The sequence below is a fragment of the Varanus komodoensis genome, unplaced genomic scaffold, assembly GCF_004798865.1.
Source record: "Varanus komodoensis strain SLA01 unplaced genomic scaffold, ASM479886v1 scaffold39, whole genome shotgun sequence".
In the NCBI taxonomy this organism is placed as follows: Eukaryota; Metazoa; Chordata; class Lepidosauria; order Squamata; family Varanidae; genus Varanus; species Varanus komodoensis.
The window spans coordinates 7,091,093-7,102,877 of NW_025335922.1; the positions used below are offsets into that span (position 1 = coordinate 7,091,093).

Consider the following 11,785-nt stretch of genomic DNA (forward strand, 5'->3'; position numbering starts at 1 on the left):
TCTCATCAGTGAGGCGGGAGGGTCCTTGGCTTTGAGCCGAAGGGGATGAATAGGGATCGGGGCAGTTTCCTGGTGAGATTGTCCCTGCCTTCCCTGCAGGGAAGTTTCCCTTCCTTTTAGTGGAAAAGGCGTCCAAGGCAGCTCATACACAACCAATAAAGCAAGGCTGTAAGAGACAAGCAAGAGACATGACACAGGAGGGGAAAGGGATGGTGAAGGAAGAGGGGGGGAAGCAAACTTGGACCACAGTTCTTAAAAGTGAGTTATTAGTTTGTACGCTCCGTGAATACAGAACCATGCTGGGTGGGGGAGGGGGATTTTGTGGTTAAACTTGAGAGCTGGTTGGTGTCGGGGTGCCAGTCGCAAGCAGGTGTCAGGATCCAGTGGATGCCACCCTGTATCTTGTCCGATCAAGCAAGGACTGCCTACTTGGACTCCCTCATGCTCCCATTTTGTGCCCTTCATGGCACAGCATTACCCAGAGACCATCAGATTTTCAAAGGCCGAGCCCCCATCCCCTCTTTCAGCCTGCTCTCACCCCCATGAGGTTGTGACTGGTCCTGGAGGGGGAAAAGGGGTTGTGCTGAGGAGCAGAGAAGGGACTGGAGCCACATTTATTTATTCATTTTTATTTTATCCTACCTTTTTTCTTCAAAGGACTCAAGGCTACATATGTAATGCTTTTCCTCCACTTTTTTTATTCTCCCAACCACAGCCTTCTGAGGTAGGATAGGCCAAAGATAACCAGTGAGCTTTGTGGTCAAGTGGGGACTAGAATCAGAGACTCCTGGATCCCAGTCCAGCATGCTGCCCAAGACATCACAATGCCAGCCAGCATCCCAGTCTCTCTCCCTTCCCCTTCCTGGTGCTTTATCCAGACGTCTAAGAACAGCTGTCTAGATACAATGCATGGCCTGAGCTGCAGCAAAGATTGAGGCCTCAGGGCCTTGCACTGGAAGCTCATAATCCTCTGCTCATTTCACCAACTAACTTCCATCCCCTTGCTTCTATAAAATTCTGAACAAATTTGTGACAGCTCAGACCCAATGCATGCTTACTGCAGAGTGGCAGATGTTCCTTTCTTGCCCTCCTGGTCTATGCACACTCTCAAAGGACGCAGGTTATATATGTGTTCACCAAGAAAAGTTGCTTTTAAACCAGCTCCTTTGGAGGAACTTCTGGTTTGGGACAAATGCTTCTGGTTTGATCTTGTGCCGGCAGACAACTGACCACGCTGTGGCAACCGTGTCCAGCTTCGACTTGGAGAAGGTGTACCAGTCCGAAGCATGTTCAACACTCCAGTTCTCTGCTGGGAAGCATGAGTATGAGATTGATTTCAAAGGTAGGTTTGGGGGGATCCACGCTGAGTTTGTTGTGTTCTTGAATCAGCTGAAAAGTGCTGAAATGGCACCAGTTAGTGGCTCACATCCTGTGGCCTTATGCTCAGCCAGACTTTTCACTCTAGCCTCGTATGTTCTCCTCCAGGGATGGAAGACCCCTTTCGATCCAAGGGCTTAATTCAGTTTTGAAGAAGTTCTTGGGAGCCACAATCCAGTGGTGGGGTAGGGCCAAAGGCAAAATAGGGCAAAGCCAAAACTCCAAAAAATGCCAGCACCTTTGCACTTAGAGCCCTTGCTGTCAGGAATTGAGCTGTGGAAGAGGTATTTCAGCTGTTTAGAATGGGAAAGAGCTGTGCAGAATCAAGGGGGCTGCCAGACAATCAGGTGTCAGGAAAGAGGACCAGAAGAAGAAAGCTCCGCCATCTGGGGAACCCAGGATTTGACTCCCAGGAGGATTGAATTTGACCTATAGGCTTCAGGATTCCCATTCCTGGTGTACTCAGATGGGGAACTGCTCTCCAAACTTTAGCTCCCCGGTCATATTACCTGGGTCCTTTTTAACAAGATGATGGGTCCTTCTGCATACAAAATGTACAAAATGAAAAGAGTTTACACTGGATTATTTATGAGACTGGCTCAGTCCAGACAACATTACTCACATTCAAGAACTGAGTGTGCTTTGTTGTTGAAACATGGGTTATTGTGTTGTCTCCATCTAGCTGACATAGCAGTGGTTTGTTAATCACAAACAGCCCACAGTTCACTACCCAACAATTAAACACAAGTTCTTTTCATGGGTTGTTTGCATTTAACAAACCGTGGTTTGTTAGCAGACACCACATCCCAAGTTCCAACAAACTGCAATTAGCCTATGATTAACCCTTTAATGTGGGTTCTTGTGTTGTCTGAATTGACTTAAGGTGCAGTGACTGGCTGGGGTATGCTGGGGGTTGGAGGCTTTTTTGTGGAAATACACATAAGATTCTGCTGTTCTTTGATAGGAGTGTAATAAGGATTTTGAGCAATTCCTTCTATATCAGAAGCGGATTCACAAGTCAAACAGGCCTTATTTCCATGTTTATCTGACCCTTCATTATTTAGGGTCACCTCTGCTTTTGGACTGGAGCTAAACTAACAGCAGCTCAACAAGTGTCATCAACCAGTCTTGATTTTCTTGGAGGACTTGGACAGATTTTATTAGAAGGATGCAGTTCTTCTAGAGGTTTTTGGCTCTGCTTCCATTCTTAGCTTCAAGATATAAATTACAACAAGTGTCATTTAGCTTGTCTGAGATATATAAACATGGCACTTTTGATGGCTTTGTTAACAGAGGAGTTTTTGAATAGAACAGAGGATGTTTTAGATGGAAGTCCCATTCTATCTATCTTTGTCAGCCATGAAACAGAAAAACCTGCGGTACCGGACAGAACGAACCGTTCGTAGGCGGCCTGCATTTATATCTGTAAAAGAAGCAGAGGAGAAGAAGAAAGCAAGGTTGGTGATGGATGTGTGTATAGAGATAGTTGGTGGATTAAAATCTGAGAAGGGTTTAAGGCAAGAAAAAGATGTGCAGCAGCCTCTCTGTGGATTGCCCTGTGTCTCCATGACCTCTGTGAGGTTGCTGGTGCTGTAGTGTAAAACATTTTGAGTTCAGTAATAGTGGTAAAGAGCACAGCAGAGGGAATGAAGCTTTAAGCACAAGGAAATTTTGCAGGATTTTATTTTTTGCCCCACAAACAGCTTTAACATGATGCAGTTTCACTATTGCTGCCAAAAGCATTCTTGCTTTTTGGTAGAAAGGTTAGATATGGTGAATGAATAAATCAATATTTTGGGGCACCTCTTATTCTAGGGAATGCACTGCCTTGTTGGGGACTTAGATTTGGTCTGTATTTTGGCTAAACAGCAGGGGAGGCCAGTGTGCCCTGCCTCTTTCTTCCTGCTCCCTCCTTGTGGGAAACCGGAAGCTGTGCCAAATAAGCCTTTGGTTTCGCAGTTTTAAGATATATGGAGCTGCCTTAGATTAATTTCCCACTGAGCCATGAAGCTCCCTGGGCAGCCTTCTCTTGAAGATTTAAAATGGGGTAGAGTCATTCTTCGTACCTCAAGCTCCTTGCAAGTTAAGCAGAGCATAAATGTAAGAAATAAAATGATAGAGAAGCTTTAAAGAATCTTATACACTTCAAGAGGAAAGAGACTTGCTGGGTGTCCTAAAAGAAACCTAATGATAGGAAAGAAATCCAAGAATGCCGTGGTCTGTGCTTTGGTAAACTGAACAGCCTTAAAATATATATGATATCCACCCACTCCGTAAAATATGATGGTGCAGTCCTATCAGCGGTACTCTTACTGTTAGGAAACCTCTGAGGCTTCTGAGGAAGGATGTGTGAAGAATCCATTTTTGGGGGTGGGAAGCTGGCAGAGTCCCTGGGCTCACCTCCCTCACCTCCAGGCAGCTTTGCAGTGTCCCAGAGTCTCATGCTGGCCAGCGTGCCCAGCATTTGCGGGTGCTTGTTGGGAACTGAACCCCATAGGCTGCACCAGGAGGAGCCTCTGTTTAAAAGCTGCCACTCATGCTGAAGAAGAGTGCTTGCAAGGGGCTTTGTGAGTCAGAGGAGTGCCTTGTTAGCAGAACCTCTTGCTCACCTTCTGGGCTAGGGAAATGGACTAGAGGAATGTTACTTAAAAATCACCCCCCCCCCCCGTTACCTCTGCACAAGCAGTGTCCCTCTCCCATGCCAGCTGTGGTTGCTGTTTGGGCTGCTGCAGCTGCCACAGAAGGTTGCCACTTGCACAGCTGTGAGTTCACAAGTGTTTGTGGCCTTCCTCTCGGCTTGGCATACTCTGGAAGACTGAGCTGAGTGCAAGAGGGAGCCGGCAAATGCTTGGCAGGATGGATTTTGACAGTGGCTTTTCCCAACTCTCCTTCTGAGGTTCTTGTGCACTGCTGAAGCCTGCAGTGAAGTAGGTGAGGTGGAGACAATCTTTCCCTCCCTGCCCTCCTGTCTTGAGTTTTCCTGGCAGTAATCAGGCCTGTACCTGGCGCGCTAGGTGCGACCTGGCCCAGCTTCTAAATTTTTACTGCCCCCCCACCCCCAAATTTGTTTTACAAACAAATAATTTAATAGTTTACCACTTTGTCTTTAAAAGGTTTCCAAACCTGACGTACCAATCCCCTGCATTTCTGGCATCCCATCTTCCGAGAGTTCTCAGCCTGGCTCCAGTCCTGAGCCAAGAGGTTTTGCCAGACAGAGGAGTGCCTTTTTAGCAAGGAAAGCCTTGCTCAGCTTCTGGGTCAGGGAAATGGACGAGAGAAGGGTTACGTAAAAAGCAGCGGGCTTTAGCAGCCTCTAACAGAATTTATGTCTTGTGGATCTGAAAGCCCCAAATGTATGTGTGGCATTCCTGGTGCTGTGTGTCCTAGTCAAACATGCTCCTCATCACGCCTCTCTTCTTGAACATCACACTAAAACAAAGAGTCTTGTTGCACCCTAAAGATTTCACACTTGTATTCTGGCATAAGTGTCTGTAGACACCATTCATTTCATCAGGTGCCAACTGACCCAGCTACCTCTCTGGAAGTCTTCCCATGATAGAAAGTTGTACATGTCATGAAAGCTTCACACAGCGTTACCATTGTGGGTCCCACAGAGTTCTGCTAACTTTCAAGCAGTGGTGCTTGACTTAACATACAAAATATTCTACTAGAACTGGGCATAATTCTACAGCAGAAGCACACTTGAACAAGTTTTCAGGGGAGTGAGCTGTCCTGCAGAGGGTGCATTATTTTATCCATGCTCACATTTATGGGGCAAAAAAATGGATGCCCTTAAGCTCACTAGCTCTTCCCCTGGTTCTCTCCAATTACAGCCAAATCATACCTCCTAAAAACATTAGCCAGGGAAAAAGTAAGAGCAGGTTTGTGTGAGATCCAGACTTCTTCCTATAATTCTTTGAAATAGAGCTCCCTTGGCAAAATCCTGTCCCTTGTAGGGTTCTGGAAGAGAAGGAGTTGTAAGAAGGTACTTCCTGCTGCAGCACTTTCCCTCTGACTGCATAGGTAGGAGGTCTGGCCCATCTCTCATTATTTGCTGCAAAAAGTGGAAAACTCAGGGTTTTAAGCAAATAGTTAGATGACAGGCTGGGTAGAATGCATGGAATCCTTAAGGTGTTGTGCAGAATAGGACTCAATTTCTTAAAATCTAATTTTAAGATTACATTCAAAATGTGAATGCATTCAAATGCTGGACATTTTTTCTTACTAGTTATTATTTTCTGATATTCCCTAATGACCAAGCAGGGCTGAGCCCTCGAAGGGAGGCGCCACGCTCATTCCATCTCACTGGGACCAGTCAAAATTACCAGAAGTGGGATATGAGGTAGGATATTCCGAAATACGTTGTGTGTGTGTGTAGTCCAGCTGCCCCTAAAAAGTCACAGCCTTCAGTATGGTACTCTCTAAGATGAAAGTTCAGCTGCATGTGCTTTTCTCTGCACAATGTACGGCCAAGGGAGCCACCAGGGGCCTTGCAGGCACCAAAAGTGCTTCTGCAGATCTCTCTGACATGCTTCCTGCCCCTCCTGGTTTTTATTTTGTTTTAAGGTTTTTGTAATGGGCAGTGTGATCCAGTGGGCAGTGAAAGGTGTATCCTGTGGAAGGGAGGAGAAGCACAAAGGCAAAGGTCACCTCTGTGGTTCTGCATTCCTGCAAACAGCCATCAAAGTCTTTTGCTGCAGAGCAGCGGGAGAGGAGGTGGAGGCACCAGCAGGGTAGTCCTGCATCCTCCAAAGTACAGCCGGTGTGTTTTTCTGCAGCACAGGCTGAGAGGGTGGCGAGAAGGCAGGCCTGCCAGGTTCAGGCTCAGTTCTTGCCTTGGAAAGGTTTCCAGGGTTGGAGCTAGACCTCTACATTCCCCAAGCGGCCCTGAGATCATGATCTCAGTATTTTAAAACTGAATTAGGCGTGCTGCAAAGTGCGTGGCTGCCTTCGAGCACCATCTTTATTGGGGTTCAAAAGAGTGTTTTTGTGGTTTAGAACACAGGCTCCCTCTCTATCTTGAGCAAAGGACTTTGTTTTCAGACTCACCAGTTTTACTTCTCCAAAATAACTGTCTTGTGACCTGCTGGGCCCACCATGACAGCCATTTCATGAATGGTCACCCCTCATGGCAGCCATTTTGTGAGCACATCCATGACATTTTATATCACAATTCCAAATGGGTCCACTGGCCCAAAATGGTGGGGGGCCCTTCTGTACAGGTTGATGCCTGGATACTGCCAAGGTGGAAAGGGCAGGTTGCACTGTTATGGGCACATTATTGTCCTGGCCGCCTAGGATTCGGCATTCTGTGGTTCTTCAGATTATCTTAATTTTTCATTTCAGTTTGAATATTTTTATTTTAGAGCATCACTTTTTCTGGCAAGATGAGTTTACAGGAGGTGTACTGATTTCCTTCATGTCTACCCTTCCTTCAGGAAAGGCCAGTGGGACTTTACAGAAATTGCTCATGTGTTGTGTTCAGCACCACGGACAGCTCCTGTTCAGCTTAGAATGGCCACTTCAATGACTCAGGAGTCACTGACCTCCCACCTGCATTCTCCATTCAGAATGGCCTGTATAAATAATACAATTTAAAATGCTAACACCATGTGATACAGCATGCAGTGGAAAATCAGCAATCAAACACAACACAAGAGGAATAAAACTGGATATCCCACCATGAAATCTGATATCAACTAGTTTTTCCCTTCAAAGAAAAGCTTTGTCAGTCCCTAAAACCCAAGAGAAAGATAGCTTGGTGGGATTTTTTTAGGCAGGGATCCCTAGAGAGAAAGAGCATTGGGTGAAAAGTTCCTGTTTCTTGGTTTGACCTGTGCCACAGAAACATGAGAAACTTAAGAGAGAGTGACCTATCAAATGATCTAAGCCAGGTGTCCTGCAGATGTGTAGAGACGATAACTTCCATATACCTGAGCTAGATTGGCTATGCTGGCTAGAGATGGTGAGGGTTGTATCACAGCACATTTGCAAGATACCAGCTTAAGGAAAGCTGCCCTAACCAAAGAACAAAGTTCATCTGAGCATAGCCATTCTCTTGGTTATCCTGGAACCAAGATGTTTAAGTGTGTCTGCTGCAGGTTCATGTGAGTTCAGAGTTCTTACTCTCTTCTTCTTTACTTTGTAGTAAAGTAAACTGGGTTTACTTTGTGAGCTTTCATGGAACTTCTAGTTGCCACATCACACAAGCATCTACAAGCAGATCTGTCTGATAAGTAGGTCTTTGCTTATTGGCTGTAGATACCACAGTGCACTCTCCCACCCATGCCTTGAGGTCAAGGACCCTCAAGGCCTAGTCTGCAGAGACTTGAGCTCCCGCCATGGGCACCACCCCATGGTGACTACCAGGAGATCTGGGAGGAGGCAAGGAGAGAAATTGGAAAGAGCAGTGCCGAAGATGCTTGTGGCATGGAGTGGAAGATTGCCTCTCAGCTGAAGTGACTTCAGTGCACATAACCTTTCGGTGGATAGAATGTTGAACGTTCTTGTAAATAATCCTTTCATTGCACAGTCAGTCTTGCTGCCATTTCTGTGATACATTTTTATTCCTTTTTCCCTTCCAGTTGATCACCCTTTTTCCAAATTCCAATGAGTACAAAGAAGTCCAGGTTAGCTTTCAGCGCACAATGCCCAAGGCAACCATCATGCAGATCAAAAGAATCCAGAATGTGTCTCTCTGGGAAGTCTACCAGTGGTATGTGCAAGGCTATTATTCTGGTGTGTAGTTCGTTTCTCTTAAAGATTGTTTTTTGTGAATCCCACAGTTCCTGCTGCTTAGCAGCCTTCTAGAAACATTCCTGAGCACTGGATTAAACAAGCATGAAATCCTATTGAATGCCTTTTCAAAAATACATTTTTATCAAGATTTTAAAATAGCATATGCAAGTAAGTAAACAAACTAAACATCAAGGAAAATTTACAGCAAATCAGATATAATATATATTAATGCATGACTGAAACTGGAACAGGTTCATTCCTCTAAGAGAATCTTTCCGGAGACCACCTGTTGTTCAGTCCTACTGAATTCCTCAGTGCTATTTAGAGACTCAGCAGCCTGATACCTGAAACAGGCAACAGTGGCTTGCTGTAGCTGCTTGCTGGTTTGATTTGCTGTTTGTGTATAGGTAGCCTTGCTGTTGATTTTGAAAGCTTGGATTAGCTCAACATGCACTTTGGAGTTTTCCTTGCCACTTTTCAATCACCGTGGGATGTTTGTGCCTGAGCTTTTTCCTTTGGTAAAGTTCCAGATGTGCCCAAGCTTTTTCCAGATGTTGTCTGTAAAGATTTGGTTTGTTTCTTTCAGAGAAGTTGGGGCCATAAGCAAAAACAAATGTAAGTGATGCAAATTGTTCCTCGGGGTACATGTGCAATTTGGTCATCTTTGCAACCGATTTTTAATCTGCTCTGAACGATTCATTTGTGCAACTGGGTTCATATTAGCATAGAAATCAGCAGACCTCCCATAAGTTGTACAGTTCTACACATACTGATTGGCTGAGCAGTTTTTCTTTTTCTTTTCTGAAAAGCCACATCAGAATAGAATAGAATAGAATAGAATAGGGTTCCTTTTTTTGATAATAGCTTAATCAAAATATGTTTTGCTTAATCAGAGCAATACCCAGCTTTTTCTTTAGGGAATTTCTGTCACATTTTCTCCTTTATAGGCAAAAAGAGCAAATGAAAAAAGCAAATGAAGGAAAGGAGGTGGATGAAAGGCAGTTATTCCATGGGACTAGTGAAAACCATATTGATGCTATTTGCCAGCAGAATTTTGACTGGAGGATCTGTGGTGTTCATGGTACAGCCTATGGCAAAGGTAACTTCTGTCATTTGTACTTTCCTCATGTGCAAGGATTCCACTGACCAAATCACTGCCTAGAGATGACGTTTCCCATATATATATATATATAAAATAAAAATAAAACATTTCTATGCTGCCCAATTGTGCCACAGACCTCTGGGCTGCCCTTGTATCAGTACCATTTAGCTGTTGGCTTCAAAGTCCAAACAGAGTATTCTGAACGCAGTTGCTTGCAAGGAAGGATGTGACATCCGAGAGCATGCATCACTTAAAGGGCAGTGAGTGCTAAGAACAGTGTGGTTTGATAGTTCACTTGAAGAGGAGACCTTGAAGGGTTTAGCATAAAGCTTGAGAGCACACAGTGTTCACTGTCTGGATTTAGCAGGATCTCTCATGACCTGAAAGACCGCCCGGAATCTCAGTTTGCAGAAGGGGAGAGATTTTCCTGGAACATCAGCTGGATGTCTTGGTGGTCTGCAAAGTCTGGTCTACTAAGCTGAATCACAGTAGGCAGCATTGCTCTCTTTTTTGTCTCTCTTCATCCCCTTCCCCTCTGCAGGAAGCTACTTTGCAAGGGATGCTTCATATTCTGACAACTACAGCAGAAGCAATTCTTCCCTCAAGACCATGTTTCTAGCCAAAGTTTTGGTGGGGGAGTTCACAAACGGTGTATCTGCCTTTCTGCGCCCTCCTGCTAAAGATAGCCTTAGCACAACGTTCTACAACAGTTGCGTGAATGACATCCGGAATCCATCGATCTTCGTTATTTTTGAGAAGCACCAGATTTATCCAGAATACCTAATAAAATACAGAAATTAGGTGGAATCTATAGGTGTTTATCTTTCTGCCTTGTAGGTTATTTCCTGAAAGACTGTGTTAAGAATCTTTTTACATTGGGTCCACCGTGCATTACTCAGTGATTTTTAAATACTTTTGATTAAATTGGTATCCTAATTCATTGGTAAACATTTTGTAAAGTATGTTTAGATATAAGAATAACTCTGTGTATTACCTTAGAAGAGGCATGGCTTGAACAAATGTTTGTTCAATGCTTTTTATTTGTAAGATTCAACTGATTAAAATCCTATGAGACTGCAATCCTGTGCCATTCTTTGTGGCAAGTATTTTATCTACTAAAGCACCAGGAAGGGGTAGACAAATTTTAGAAATGTCTTAGAAGAAAGTGGCCTTGTGAACTGCATTGCTGTCCAGAGCAGCTTCTCCTAACCTGGCACTTTCCGGAGGTTCTGGACTTAAATCCCAATGCGGGTTGCAGAGATTCTGGGTACCACATTCGTAACACTATTCCAGAGCCCTAAAATTATTACTGATCCAAGCATACCACATATGCATCTCTTAGATGCACTCCAGTTGTAGTCACTAGGTTTGTGTTTCTTCTTGTAACGTAGTTTGTCAGCTGCCTTTATCGTGAACAGTGTACATTTCTGAATTTTGGATTTGTGAAATAAAGCCCATGCTGGAAATGTTTTAACACTAATCATTGTGTACATGTGCTCTACTGAAATAGTGGAATGATTCTGGTACGCTGAGTTGTGTCATGCAGCTACAGAGGGATGACTGAGACACAATCCTATACACATTTAGACAGAAAAAACTGAACAACTCCCAGCATTCCCAAGCCAACAGAAAGGCCCTACAAGGTTTCAGACGGGGACCTGGGAGATCTAGTTTCTGGGTCCCACTCAGCCATGAAGCTCACTGGGGGACTTTGGGCCAGTCACTCACTCTCAGTCTAACCTACCTCACAGAACTGTTCTAAGTATAAAAACAGAGTGAGGGAGAGTAAGTTGCCTTTGGTTCCTTGCAAAAGTAAAAGGGCATTATGTAAGTACAATGTCAAAAGAACAACTTCCAGCCTACAAAAAAGTTGTAGGAATTGTTCTGTCTGAACATGGCTAGGATTGTACCTTGAGCAGCTTAAGTAAAACTGAACTAGTCGAATAATTCAGAATCACAAGGAATGGCTCAGTTTTAAGGCAGTAAGCCATCCTGAGATGCTCGTGGTGGACGGGGTAGAAAAGCTGTAATTAATTAATTTGGCTGGATTCTGTATCAGGTTCTTGAGACTATACAGCTGTAGCTGTAAAATCTTTCAGCACTGTGAAGCTTAAGTGGCTGCTGCCTTGTCTCATCTGGTTGATCCTTTGTACAATGTACCCAACCTCCCTTGTATGCAAGTTAAAGGACTGATGGCAGAATACCACCAGACTGAATCTGCAGCAGTTCTTTTATCCTCTGGCCACACACACCCAGCTTGAGTGGAATGTAGTGATGGGGAACATCAGATGTACCTGCTAATGAAATCAAAGTATAGAATGGCCATTATTTCACATTACGATAGCCATATAGTCACAGGAAAGGTCCCTTGAAATCTGAATGCAAGAATGAAGATTCTATACGCAGATCTTTTTCCTTTAGGCTGGGTGTGTGTGTCCTTTTCCCCTTTTTAAACAAGCCACCAGCTTCCCCTCTTCCCAGGTCTCCCACAATACTGCCTTTTCAAGAGAAGCCTTTGCTGAAATGCCTTGCTACTGCTGTACTTTATTCCAGTTAGCTTCCACCAGC

The 11,785-nt window shown here is 44.3% G+C and overlaps 1 protein-coding gene across 1 annotated transcript in view; it reads left to right on the forward strand.

Annotated features, from left to right (window-relative positions):
• Positions 1–10,697, forward strand: part of PARP12 (poly(ADP-ribose) polymerase family member 12) — a 28,308-nt gene extending 17,611 nt beyond the window's left edge. The window contains exons 7-12 of the mRNA XM_044441321.1: positions 1,222–1,342; positions 2,735–2,834; positions 5,641–5,719; positions 7,962–8,092; positions 9,063–9,214; positions 9,759–10,697. Coding sequence (XP_044297256.1) covers positions 1,222–1,342; positions 2,735–2,834; positions 5,641–5,719; positions 7,962–8,092; positions 9,063–9,214; positions 9,759–10,018 — 843 coding nt within the window. The 3' untranslated portion in view covers positions 10,019–10,697. The remainder of the gene's footprint in view (positions 1–1,221; positions 1,343–2,734; positions 2,835–5,640; positions 5,720–7,961; positions 8,093–9,062; positions 9,215–9,758) is intronic.
• Positions 10,698–11,785: the final 1,088 nt, after the last annotated feature.